This window comes from Eubalaena glacialis, chromosome 6, assembly GCF_028564815.1.
Source record: "Eubalaena glacialis isolate mEubGla1 chromosome 6, mEubGla1.1.hap2.+ XY, whole genome shotgun sequence".
Taxonomy (NCBI): Eukaryota; Metazoa; Chordata; class Mammalia; order Artiodactyla; family Balaenidae; genus Eubalaena; species Eubalaena glacialis.
Window position 1 is genome coordinate 113419061 of NC_083721.1, and position 14398 is coordinate 113433458.

Here is a 14398-nt window from a genome sequence, read left to right on the forward strand (position 1 = left end):
CCAAGCGTTCCATGAAAAAAGTAGGTCAGCGGAGTATGCGGTGAAGGAGGGTTTGGAGGGTTGGGGGGGGGGCGCTAGGAGGAAGACAGTGAGTTCAATTTAGGAACAAAAATAATTTTCAACTTCCACACTGTGTCATGGAAATCATGAAAAGCGGAAAAGTCAAGAGGGGGATAGTCTTTTCTAAGCTTCCACTATGTGACTCTGCGTGAATAGCACTATCCTGGGAGGAGGGCTTTATATGCATTTTCATTTCATAGATAAGGAATCAGAGGATCAGAGAAAGGGGTTGGGGGGAAGGTGGTCTGCAAATCCTCCAGCCAGGACACCATATTCTCACTTTGACAGAACCCAGGGAAAGAGTTTTCAGAGAGAAAACTAGTTCTTACTTATCATTAGAATCTTCATTTAGAGATCAATGAAAATTCTATCAGTTAATGAATGTTTTCAAACGCTTTGCCAGGACACCTTTGTTACAAGCTGGTAGGTGAGTGAGGTTTCTCCCTAGCTTTCCCGCCCTCTTCTTCAGGCCTGCCCGCTGGTGTCCCCGCACAGCCCCTGTACCACTGTGCCACGCCCCGACTCCCAAGCTTGCCCCTTGATCCAGTCTAGAACCTTCTTTCCTATCTTCTGTTTTCAGGTCGGCCTGGCCGATGTCCTGTTTCCTTCTTGCTCTGCTGCCTATTAGCTTAGATTACACACCTCCATTTTAACAGGAGAACTGGAGCTTCTAGTTGAAGAAATTCTCAGGCAGTGTGGCAAGTGAATGGGAGAGGTACTAGAAGGTACCAGTGGGCATTTTAGCCCTTTTAATTTCATTCTGTTTCAAATATTTCTGTTCTAGACACAATGCTAGGTACTGGAAATACACAGACTGATAAAAGATGATTTTTATCATTCTATTACACCATTTGGAGAGTAATTTATTCCAATGTTTCCTGAGGCTGTTTTCATTAAATAGGAGGCCATGTGTGAAGTAAAAAGAAAAAAAAAAAAAAAAAAACTTTCTCAATAGATCCTGAGGATATATTCCAATAGTAGAAGCAAAAAAAGAATGTATGTAAGCAAGTGAGGAAAGGAGAGTGATATGCTTAGAACTGTGCAAGATTTAATTACACATGTTTATTTTCTGCCCCTCTCTCTTTTTTAGATACAACACCACACCCTTTTTCTTTCAATCTCTGAAAGATGACTAAACGATGGATTCCTAGGATTGGTTAAGAAGGAGATGAAGCGAGGGAATCCTGTTTGTTAGGCTCCCACCATGGCAGGCAGTGAGCTAAGCACTTTCATAAACATGACTTCATTTAATTCTTACAACACTGTCATGAGGTAAGTTGAATTAGGCCCATTTTACAGAAGAGGAAACTGAGACTCAGCAAGGCTAAGTAACATATTGTATCTAAGATACAGGAGAAAATATGGGGCTAGAGCACTATAAATGGGGGAAAGGGACATTCCTACTTGTCTTTGGAGTCTTTCTTTCTGTTCCCCAACTTCTGAATGCATATACCTCAAAGAAGCAATACACGCTATCTAAGTGCAAAGCACAGGAGGATTGCAAAATAGTATAAGCTCTAGTTGTTCTCCTCAAGGTGACAACAGCATACTTTTGAGAGACACACACACACACACACACACACACACACACAAACAATCCAAACTATATGGAACAAAGACAAGTCATTCTGTGAGAGAGAAGGGAGAGCCTATGGTTTGGATTTGTCTCGGCAAGGGGTATGTGTGAGAATATTCTAGATGGGGAAAGCAATGATGAGTGAGACTCGATGTTTCAGGACAGGGATGGAGGGCCAGTGTGCCAAGAAGTAGGACTGAGGCAGATTGCAGAGCAGAGCAATGAGAGCAGTGCCTGGAAGACTGGACTAGAGGGGGACTGCAGCATCCCCGGGAGGCAGGGCGGGGGGTGTGTAGTGCGTGTATGGGTGTGTGTGTGTGTGTGGTGTGTGGACTAAGGGGGTATGTGGGTGTGTATGTGATGTGTGTGAGGGTATATGTGTGGTAGGGGTGTGTCTGTGTGTGTGGTGTGTGTGTATGGCGTGTGTATGGTGTGGGGTGTGTGTGTGAGGGTGTGTGTTGGCATAGGGTGGGATGGGGGTTGGAGGGCTGGGAATAAATATGGATTATGGAGCGAGCACTGGACTGGGACCCAAAGGACAAGGGCTTTGCTGTTGGCTGGAAACGCAACATCTCTGAGCTTCAGTTTTCTCCAGCTGTAAGACCAGAAATTGGAGCAGATTATCTCCGAGGTCTGTCCCACATCAATAATTCCAAAACTTTGTCCCACCTCTCCTTATCTTCTTTTGTCCCCTCCCACCTTCTGCTCAAGGGTATAGAAAATTTTGTCTTTGGTTGGCAAATAGCATTTGTTTTAAATGTGAGAAACAATTGTTTCATTCCATGAACCTGGACAAGCCCTGTCATTATAAAATAGCTAAATCTGTGTCATTATTATTGGGGAATTTTTTAAGTGTAAATAATTTCAAACTAATTGATACAGTTTCTATTAAACCAATGTCATTCCTTCTACCACACCCACTTGCTTTTGCTGAATTGTTATTTGATATAGTGCCCCTTTTTAATATTAGGGGCCCCATGAGAAAGAGCCCGAGGAATCCCACTGCTGTGTTTACTATAAGGATATTTTTTGAAGATATTAATTACACAATGAAGAACCACGAGAGAACTTTCTCTCTGATCTCCACATCAGAGAGAAGTGTTCCATCCCTGAGCAGCTGGCTCGTGTTCACCTCGAGGACTCTGAGACTGCTGTAAAGAGCTCCATGGCCCTCTTCCCAGCTTGGTGCTACTGGAAAGCGCAGAGCCAAATCCAGGTGCAAGGGCATGGCTTGCCCGTGTCACCCTCACTCACCCCAGGCTGCCTTCCTTTCCTCTTCTTAATCTTTCTAGGTCTCATCCTTTTTTTTTTTTTTTGGCCACGCCACGCGGCTTGTGAGATCTTAGTTCCCTAAGCAGGGGATTGAACTCGGCAGTGAAAACGGAGTCCTAACCACTGGACCACCAGTGAATTACCTCTTTTTTTATTTATTTTTATCTTTCTGAATTATATGCAGTTGGGCACCTTAAATACCTCTGGAAACAAGGAGGTTTAAAAATAAATAAATAAACACAACAAATAAATAGCCTGTACAACTGAAACCTTTGTTTTCTAGACCAGGGGTCAGCAAATTATGGCCTACTGGCCAAATCTGGCCTGCCACTTGTTTTCATATGGTCTGTAAGATAAGATTGGCTTTTTTTTTTAATGATTTGGGAGGAAAAAAAGGAAGATTTGTGGTATGAGAAAATTATATGAAACTCAAATTTCAGCATCCATAAGTAAAGTGTAATTGGAACATAGCCACGCCCACTCCTTTGCTTATTGTCGATGGCTGCTTCCACCTACAAGGGCAGAGTTCAGTAGGTAGGACAAAGGCAGATGTGGCCCATGATCTTAAAATATCTACTATGTGGCCTTTTACAGAAAAAGTTTGGGGTCCCTTGAATTAGACCTTCATTTTACATCCATTTGAGTTCCTCCCGGCTTATGTGAGTATTATAAAATTGCTTCAAAGCTGGGTGTCTACTGCATCCTTACTCTATCTAGATTGTTTTTGTGCTTTGTCCATAAAACTAATTCTCAGTGTACTTCTACTTTGACCCAAGCTCAGGTTCACTGTCTGGCTCAGAGTTCAATGCTTTGTAATAGAGATAGCCTCTTAGAAATAACTGAAGGACCCTCTTGGGTGACTATTTCATAGATATTTAAAAAATGAATTCACAAAAAACTTCTATTTTTGCTGAAAATTCTAAGCCAACAGAAGGATCGACACAGCAACTTGGCACTTTTTACACCACATTCAAACAATTTCCTCCCATTTCTTTTCAGTTGATACATGTGTTTGCATATTTACTGATTTTTTTTCCTCCCCTGGTCACCCTTAGTTAGAAATATAACCAAGTCTCCATGGAAACACAACATAATGCTCTCTCACAGATGATCGAGGGACCCGAGCAGCTGGTATTGGGCTGAAGGCTGCAATGGCATCTGACCAAATTAGGAAGAGAAAACAGCTTACCCGGCTCTTCCAGACCTCTCAGAATTCTAAGCTCAGCATGGAAACCTACACAGATTGTGAATTACTGCAGATTTTTTTTAAACTTCTCTTATTATTTTTAACCACTTTATTGAGATATAATTTACATATATACAATTCACCCATTTAAAGTACAACATAATGATTTTTAGCATATTACTGCAAAGTTTTTAATTCTTTCTTTTCTTTCTGAGAATACTCTATCTTATCCATTTGTATGTTTCAGCTATAGGGGGCTTTCATCTCCTGCCCCCAGAATGATTGACAGGAGACACAGAATAAGCAGGAAGGGAACCTACATTTAGTGAACACCTACTGTGTGTTAGGAACTTATATGTCACACCCACTTATATGACTCCCAGTGTCACACAGTTTGTAAAGCAGAAGAGCTGGGATTTGAACTCTGGCCTGATTAACTCCAAAGCCCATTCTCTTTCCACTACACATGAAATAATACCCTTCAGAAAGAAGAAAATAGAAAAGGCAGGTTGAATGAGGTCTTTTAACATACCCATGGTCTTGGGGGGAGGTGGAAATCAAGGTAAAGAAGAATATGAAAGTCTCCTCACCTAACCCCAACTATGCCTATAAGAAGTCAAGGTCAAAAGCCAGGTTGGGCAGGAACCAAGAGAACCTGGATACTCTTCCTTAAAAATCCATCCCTAATGCTTAAAGGAGAATGTTTTAAATAAGGATACTTAATACGTGCCTTGAAAAAAGAATAGACAAAGTACTATGGACATTTGGAGAAAGGAGTGGGGAGGGGTAAAGGTGACATGTGTCAGGAAGAGGTGGCAGAGAATAGCAAGTTCATCCTAATTCAAAGCCTTGGCTATTTTCTGGAGCCAAGTATCTATTTAACTGTACTTTCTCTCCTCATATTCTGATCTAGGAACAATGATCTTCTACGTCCCATTTCTTACTAGAATGTGGTCTAGGGGCACATACGCTTGCCTAAGAGCCTGCCTCTGTGAGAAGGACCTGCCAGCCTTGCTCTCCAAGGCATCTTGAAGAGTCACCTCAGAACTGTACTCTCAAGCCGTGCAGAGGATGGGATCTGCAGGTGTGCCTGGGAAACCAAGCTGGGATGACTGCTCCCCTCAAGGAGGTGGGCTCCAAGCCCCCACCCTCAACTAGGACACCTTTGTTCTTACCTATTTGAAGGGAGCATTCCTGTGCTCCATAAGTGCTTAAAAAACACTGTCCTAGAACATATCTTTGTCTGAACACTGGCACACATCACAAAATATGTAATAGCTATTCAAACCAGGACTTTTGAGAGAAAGAGGCCTGCCCTCTGAAGATTTATAAAAGTGTTCATGGTGATAGCACCCATCCTGGGACAAAGATGCAAAGACAGATTGTTTTTCAAACAGTGAAACAGTCCATCTTCACCAGATCTATATTCCACCACTATTACGACTGAGGGTCAAGGAAAGCATGGAGAATAGAGTGAGAGAATATGGAGAGGCAGAGAGAAGGCAGCTCCTTCTAGTAAAGACAGATTCAGGAAAGGTGGGTGAGGAATGACATCATCTCCTCCTCAATCCCAGGGTGTGGATCCATAGGTTCTCTCGGAAAGGCTGTTGGATTCTTCTTAGGCTCCACTTCTAAAGCATGATGGGGTGAGCTGTCTTATGTTTATATGCCCTATAAACCTAGAAGAGTTCATTCCTCTTCTGCAGGAGCCCTTTATTGCATAAAGAGTCTGTGTGAAATACTTTGCTCTCCAGAGATGAGCCGTCTCATTGCAAATTGCTTTATTAATCAAATTAGCTGATAACTAGAGCAGTAGGTACTGCATTAAAATAGACCTTTTGATTATAGAAAAATAAAATCATTTAGGGACATCTTGTCTATGCAAAAACAATCTTATTCTGTGAACTGGAAGTTTTGACTTCAGCTAAGACAACTGTTCTTTATAAATGCTAAGGGCTTGGGGTTTTGTTTTTTGTTTTTGTTTTTGTTTTCGGTTTCCAGCACCTTTGTCCTTCTGAACAGCTTTTGCTCAGCTTCCTGGATATTTAAAACTCTAGGCATTTGTCAAGGAAGTACTTGTGCGGGTACAGCTGGGTGATTTAGCTAAGCACAGACATATCTTATAGAGGTTTGAACAATAATTGCTCAGAAAAAGAATGATCTTCCCATTCCAGAGCAATTTTTAAAGATTATACATCCAACCCCATACTAGGAAAAAATTTCTCCCTTTTGTTAATCTTTCACAGAATAAATGATGGTATTGGAAGGTTAGAGAACAGCCAGTAATTTATCTTGGGCTACACTGATAAAAAGTGCTGTCATTTCAAGAACCTGCTCAGTCTCATGAACTACTTTATTAGCTATTAGCACAACCACATGATTCAGGCTTAAAAGAAAATAACAGCCTTGAAGACCAGGCAGCATTAAAAAAAATTCTATTCTTAATTTATAAATTCCCTTAAGAAGAATAGAGCACCCATTCTTCATTATGACCTGCTAAATCACATACGTTTGCTTAAGTATCAAGCCAAAGACATTTCTAATGGCACAAGGTTGGGAACTTCCACAGGTGAATTTGACTATCTTTATGAAATCTTTGAAGTGAAGAGAAAGTAGACAAATTAAAGCTTGAAAAAATAAGGCAGCCCAAGAAGAGGGCTCACTGCGTTCATTTTTCTTTTCTTTTTGCTATATAGTATTTTTTTGCTATTTCAATCCTTCTTTCTTTAATAACAACAACCTTTGACTTCAGTGCAGTGCCCTGGTTGGATAACATTGCAACCAGCAAGTACCTGTAAGCCATGCCCGTCTCTGCCCTGGTGGTTTCCTGCAACGAAATTCCATGGACACGTAAAAACTTCTCCAGATATTTCCGTTCCGCTGCTCCACTGGGCCTAACAGGCCAACAGGCTGCCTGAGGCGGAGGCTTTGTTACTGCTAGGTGCCGTCTACATTTCAGAGCCGATTCGCTGGATTTGGGCAGACCCAGCTTGGGGCTGGGGATGTCTGCACAAGCAGGTTTATACAGATGCATGCTTCAAAAACTCAAGGAAGCAAAGCTAACTTCACAGTACTTAGCTCTAAGACTGGCTGTATCTTGCTATGATTATCTTGGGTTATCTAGCTTTGGTGTGTCCCTAAAAGGGAGCAGCTTGTTTTCCTTAGATGTCCCTTATCGTTTTTGTATGCGAGCAGGCTCCTGAGCTCCTGGCAGAACTGCTGGTTATAAGTCCCTGCCAAAGCCTGTGCAAAACGAAGCCTGACCAAGGCCAATCGCATTTCTCCTCCCTGTAAAGTTTGCAAAGTCGAACTTAAGCAGCCCCTTATTGGCCCTGGGGAAAAAAAGTATGGGCACCCTTCCCCATGTCTTTCTATTTAGGTAAAAGGAAATATTTTGGTGGGAGATAGGCCAAATATTCTCTTCTCATAAGGCCTTGGGGATGATTCATGAGTGTGTAATGAGACCTCTTTAAATCATCAAATATTCCATAATCAAATAATTTATTATACTAGTGGCATGATTCATTTGGGTGAAAGGCCCACTAACATTTTTCTTTTTCAGATGTTACAGTCAAATGATAGGAAATATTAATAAGGTGACTGTAAAAAGCAAAGGACCACACAAATATGCCCAACTGATTTCTGACAAAGATGCAAGAGCAATTCAATAGAAGGATAGGCATTTTGACAAACGGTGCTGGAGCAACTGGACATTTATAAGCAAAAACAAACCAAAAAAAATTAATGAACCCTTGACTAAAACCTCACATTATTACAAAAATTAACTCAAAATGGATCACAGACATAAATGTAAAATGTAAAACTAGATAACTTCTAGGTAAAAACTTACAGGAGAAAACCTTCAGGAACTAGGGCTAAGAGAAGAATCTTAGACTTGATGCCAAAAGCACAATCCATAAAAGGAAAAAATTATAAATTGGATCACATCAACATTCAAAAGTTTTGATCTGTGAACGACCCTGTAAAGTGAATGAAAAAAGCAAATTACAGACTGAGAGAAAGTATTTGCAAATCACATATCTGACAAAGAACTTATATCTAGAACATATAAAGAAATAAAAACTCACACTCAAGAATAACAGCATAAACTATCCAATGAGCAAATGGACAAAAGGTATGAACAGACATTTCACTGAGGAGGAATGAAAATAAGCACATGAAAAGATGTTTAATTATTAACCATTAGGGAAAATGCAAACTAAATTCATGAGATATCACTACACACCTACCAAAATAGCTAAAATAAAATGATAACAGTAAATGCTGACAAGGATTCAGAGAACCTGGATCACTCATAAACTGCTGGTAGGAATATAAAATTGTACCACCACTCCCAAAAAGAGTATGGCAGTTTCTTATAAAACTAAACACACCAAACTTACCATATGAAACAGAAATTTACTCTTGAGAAATGAAATCTATGTTCACACAAAAACCTGTACACAAATGTTCACAGAAGGTTTATTCATAACAGCCCCAAACTGGAAACAACCCAAATTTTCTACAAAGGATGAATGGTAAACCATGGTATATCCATGTTATGAATACTACTCAGCAATAAAAAGGAATGAAGTACTGATACAAACAACATTGTGGGTAAATCTTATGCTGAATGACAAAAAGCCAATGCCAAAGGTTACACACTGTATGATTCCAATTATATCACATTCTTGAACTGACAGAATTATAGAGATGGAGAACCAGTTAGTGGTTGCCAGGTGAGAGGGAAGAAGAAAGCGGGGGGAAGGTGCCTCTGGCTATAAAAGGGTAGACAAGGCTTTCTTGTGCTGGGACTGTTATGTGTCTTGACTACAGTGGTGGACACACCAATTTACACACGTGCTAAAATTGCATAGAACTAAATACACACACACACACACACACACACGAGTGCATGTAAAATGAGCAAAGTCTGAATAAGGTCAGTGGCTTGTATCATTGTCAATTTCCTAATTGTGATGTTGAACTGTAGTTATGTAAGATGTCATCGTTGGGGGAAACTGGGTAAAGGGGATATGGGATCTCTCTGTATTGTTTCTTACAACTGCTTGTGAATCCATAATTATCTGAAAATAAAAAGTTTTAAAAAAAGCAAAGAGTCTCCTCATATAAGGTCTTTCCACCTTGTGATTCCAGCTGTGACTCTCCTCCAACCATGACTCCTGGACATGAATGGTTCATCCAGTTCAACAGGCCTCCTGCTCCCAGCCCACCGATCACCATATCTTTGCTCACTTGGCTTCTAGCCAGTCCCTTCAAATGTTCCCTTAAAGCTCACCTCCTCTAGGAATTCTTCCCCGAGATCCCAGCCCCTGGTATACAATCATTCCTTGAAATTCATCTTGCAATTCACTTCTAAGGCATTCACTTAACAATTCTAAACTGTTCCCAAACATTTGCACATCCCCAATGGTTTCTGCCATATTTTTGTAACACCTGTACCATTATTTATTTACTGTTTGGAATTAGCTTGCTTTTTTTAACCTAAATGTTATCAACTGAATGTTTGTGTCCCTCCAAAAATTCATGTGTTGAAATTAATCTCCATTGTGATGGTATTTGAAAATGAGGTCTTTGAGAGGTGATTAAGTCATGAGAGTGGAGCCCTCATGAATGGGATTAGTGCCCTTAGAAGAAGAGGCCAGAGAGCTAACTCACTCTCCTTCTGTCATATGAGGACACAGCAAAATACAGTTGTCTGTAAAACAGGAAGAGGGCTCTCAGCAGAACCTGACCATGCTGACACCCTGATCTTGGACTTCCTAACCTCCAGAACTATGAAAAGTAAGTGTTTGTTGCTTAAACCACATACTCTATAGTAATTTGTTATAGCAACCTTAACTAAGACATTCAGTAAGGAAACATTATATTACAAGCATCATAAAAAGAAAAACTTTATCACTTGTAATAAAATAGAGTGCAAACTGTAAAAAATAAATAAAATTTAAACTGAAGAATAGTATTAAACTGTAGGTGGAGATTATTGGTGTCCAAAAGTCCTATCTTTTTGGTTTTTATTGAGAAGATTAAAAGGAGTTAGAGAGGTATTTAAGGTATTTTAGCACAGATCTGAGACTTCCTTTTTTTTTCTCTCTCTTTTTTTAGGTTATCAGAAGAATTGAGAGGAAATTGAAACAGGAATATACCACCTTTACAACTGGAATCAAATTTATTTAATGCCCTATCTGTGTACACACTAAAATCACCTCCTTGTCCACCAGTGGTACTTGTACCTACCTTGGGAAACACAGAATGATAATACATTGCCCCAGAGTATTAGATACCTCCTCCTGCAAGTGCACATCTAACTCCCCCTCTAGACTTACTCCTCTTTTAGGGGAGGGACGACTGTATCTGGCAAAAGCTTGTGACCTCCATAATAATCAGCATGGTGTTCTGTGCACGATCGACACTTCAAAGATATTAATGGTTTACTTGCTTGAATTTTAAATTCCCCAAAGCTACCTTTCCCCTTGTCAATCTGTTTCCATTTTCACCCCAGCAGCCAAAGCTCTGAGCCTTAAGAGAGAAATAAAAGCTTACAAAGAGAAGGCCAGAAAAGCTAGAAGAGAAATCAGGCAGCAGGATAGAGTTAAAGAGAAACTCGAATTCCCAAGTAAAGTTGTATCTATTGTTCAATCACTTAGACTAGCCACTGGTTAAATCAGCCACAGAAGTGGTTCCTCCAGTGGAGTTCCCGCCAAGGAAGAAACAGAGATGAACTAGAAAAGCAGTCATGAATAATGAGACATGAGCCCCCTTCAATGTTTTTTTCTGCCCTCTGAATATGGAACCAGGCCCAAGGGAGGATAGAGGGATGAGAAAGCCAGTATTTGTCTGAAACTGAAGTTTCTTTTCACTAAGTTCTAAAAGTTGAAAACTGTCATAAAAAGTCCCAGTTTGAAGATGGGGAGTAGAAACTATATTTATAGGGGAACTGTGTGTCCCTTTGGCTGCCAATGCAAATGCAAATCAATTTTAAATGACAAGTATAAGACTATAAGAAATGGCTCTGAGCAGCTAGGGGGGACAGTTAATGTCTGTCTTGCTGTCTTTCTGTGTCTCGGGATGATAATTATTACATACTGTTCAGAATCTTTAAGTATTATGCAAACCCAGGGTCAGCAGAGTGTGGGAAAAATGACATGGCCATCTGATGAGAGTGGTGATTCCGACCATGTTCTGTTGATGGGGTGCAAGAGGCCCTGGGACTTAGAAGTCACAAATAGAAGGTCACATAGCCCTGGATGGTGAATAGGCTTTATCCACACCTGCTCAGCATTCATAAATAACTGTGTGACCTCGGGCAGGTCTTGACCTCTCTGTCCCCTTAGTATTTTTATGGGCTCAGACTTAAGTAATCTCTAAGATTCTTCTAGATCTGATGTCCTGTGAGTCTTAAAAATTACTTGGGCTAAACATTCTGCAGAGATGAAGACCCTTCCTGTGTTGACTCAATGAATTATTAGCTAGTTCTCTAAGATACCAGGCCCATGAGATTGATGCTATTATTCTTGGAATATACCAATCGTATTTATAGCCTAATTTTAAACTTTTGTTGGATAAAGAGGTGACTTATTAAACACCGTATCCTAGATTTATGGACAGGGTACAGTCATCTAAAAATTGTTTTGGACTACAGTTGAAAACCGAGGCAGGAGCTGGTGAGGCCAGGGGAATGGGACTGTGTTTCCATGGCTGGGGTGAAGCAGTGCTGGTTCTGTCCAAATGAATTTAGACAAGAGACACCAGACCACAGATCCGAGCCTGCCTTCCCATTCCGATTACTTATGGGAACTACGTCCTTTTGCTCTGCAGGTGATGCTGTGACAGAAAGCAGTCACCTGACTGAAACATCTGCCTGCAATCCCGCTGGGAACCATCAGAGGAGTTTCTCTTCTTGTCATTACCATCTTCTCTTCACCTTTGCCAGAGCTCCCTGCAGGTCTAGTTGTATGTGGTGAGAGCACAGTTAAAGATGTGTGGGTCGTATGAACGCCACACAATGAAGAAAACATTACCTTTGCCCTTTACTGTGAGAAGCTCACAGTAGAGGGGAGGAGGGAGACCAGTAAAGGCTACAGAGCAGTGCACTATGAGCTACAATACCGGCAAGCAGTGAGGAGACACGGAAACCCAGCGTCAGTGACAGCAGCAGGAAAGGGAAGGGGTTGGAGGGGTGGAGGGAGTTCTTTCAGAGGTTTGCAATCAAGCAAGAAGGCTAATCTTGAAAGTCTGTTTATCATTGATTGGACCTTTTCTAGACAATCCCTCTCACCTCCTTTTAGGCCAAAATGTATTTAGGAATAGAATAAGACAGTCCCAGCAGGACTGGGGAGGGGACACACATTCAGTGCATGGGGTTACAGCATGGGAGTAATGGACAGCCCCTGTTAAGGCAGCCTCAGCTCCCAAAGACAGCGCCTCCACCTCAGTCTCAGCCGGCTTTATCTCTTCTCCTTATCCCTGCAGCTGGTATATTATACACTATTGCACTACAACATAAAAACAACCCCTCCCCGATGTGTAATTGTCATATTGCTAACATACACATAGATATATACATTGTAGCCTTGTCTTAGGAAAAACAGAAGCATACTTAAGGGCCACCAGGTCTAAGAGGCTCTTCCTTGACTAAAGGGCTTGTGGGCAGGGCTGACCCTTGGTATTTCACTGCACCTGCATTTATCCCACACTGACCCACATCCACAACCAGAAAGCATCTTTGAATTTTGGCATTTGCAGCAAGTCTCCCTTCACTACTTTGGGTGTGACTCTCTTGCTCTTTCTGCAAGTGTCCCAAAAGATGACAAAACGTGGCCTTTGTTCTAAGGCTAATGCAAAGGAAGTGGCCAATGGGACCGCAATGTGCGAAAGTACACTCTGTGGCCAGAAATGCCTTGAAAGATGGCCATTGGGGACACACAGTGCCTTGGAGAAGAGGTATGTGAGGAGGAAGCAAGGTGGGAGGTGAGGCCTTAGTCCTGTTATATGGGCTTCGCACTCTCTTTTTAAGTAATGTTGAGCCACAGAAGGTTTGAGGTCAGGATAGTATTGCGGTCACATGCTGTTGAATCATCACTGAAGCAATGCTTCCAAAATGCTAGGAGCACATTCCCCCCTTATCCCAGTCTGCTTTGGCCTGGCTTGGAGAATTTCCACGGATTTGGGGTGGAGTATGGTAGAAAGAGCATGGACTGTGAAAGCAGGAAGACTTGGGTTCGATTCCTACCCCTACAGCACAGTAGTGGATTGACCGTGGGCACTTTCTGAGTGCCATTTCTTCCTCTGGAAAATACACGTCACCATATTACAACACAGGTTGTTGCAAAGATTAAAGGGAATATGGTATTTGAATAGCTAGCACAGAATGAACGGTGGTTATTGTTATAGCACCTGCTGCATTGCACAACTCCAGGGACTGCCCATCGACACTGCAGCCTGTGTGGATGATGCCCTTGTGTTGCAGTGAACGGCGGGCCTGGCTATATGCAGCCGACATGGACAGACTGAGCAAGCCACAATTTTCAGGAGATTTCAGTGCTACGGGTTACATGACTGCAAAATGGATGGGATGGCTTTAAATGCGGGTCTACGGGTCTCTTCCCTCTTCACTTTCTCCTTCCTAAAGAGAAGTGAAAGATTATCTGGATAAAGTTGATGTGTTCCTCATCTGGCGAGAAATCCCTCCATCCCTCCTTAAGCGTCTACTCAGAAAGCAGATTTGAAAGCGGCAAAGAATCCCTCACCTCTGCGGTTACTGCTCCTGCTCTGCCAACGGGCTCATCCATCGTCTTCTGCACGTTGTTCTTTCAGGGTCTAGAACTTGTCCAAGACAAGGCTGGGAGGCCTATAGGTAAACCTCAGCTACAAACCAAGGCCTAAAAATGTATAGTTTCAGTGCTGTGATACGACACACTGCTGAGAGGTCTCGTTGGGATCATTTCGTCGGAACCAATCTACCTCTTCATCATCTTCTTCCAGGCACTTAAGATTAATCTAAAAAATCTATGATTCTACTGAAACTGTAAGAAATCAGCTGGTTCAATTCTCTTGTTTTACCAATGAGGAAAGAAACATCCAGGTAAATTGGCAACATTAAAAGTCAGTTATTGTAAGGACTGGAATAAAGTAAAGTACAAGTTTCCAGGAGCTTTAGAAGTCAGACGGACAAGAGTTTAAAGCCTTGCCCAACAATGTACTACTGTGTGATGTGAGTGCTCTCTGAGTTTTCTGTTTCTTCCTTAGACAAATGGGGAAAACAATATTACCTCCTCAGAGTT

General features: G+C 41.5%; 1 protein-coding gene across 3 annotated transcripts in view; it reads right to left on the reverse strand.

Annotated features, from left to right (window-relative positions):
• KCNAB1 (potassium voltage-gated channel subfamily A regulatory beta subunit 1) overlaps window positions 1–14398 on the reverse strand; it is a 438166-nt gene that overhangs the window by 405464 nt on the left and 18304 nt on the right. The window contains exon 1 of one of the 3 annotated variants that reach the window (XM_061194542.1): window positions 6887–7128. The exons of the other annotated variants lie outside the window; for them this stretch is intronic. Within the exon in view, the coding sequence (XP_061050525.1) occupies window positions 6887–7128 (242 nt within the window). Of the gene's footprint in view, window positions 1–6886; window positions 7129–14398 lie in introns of those variants that run through there. 3 annotated transcript variants of the gene reach the window in all.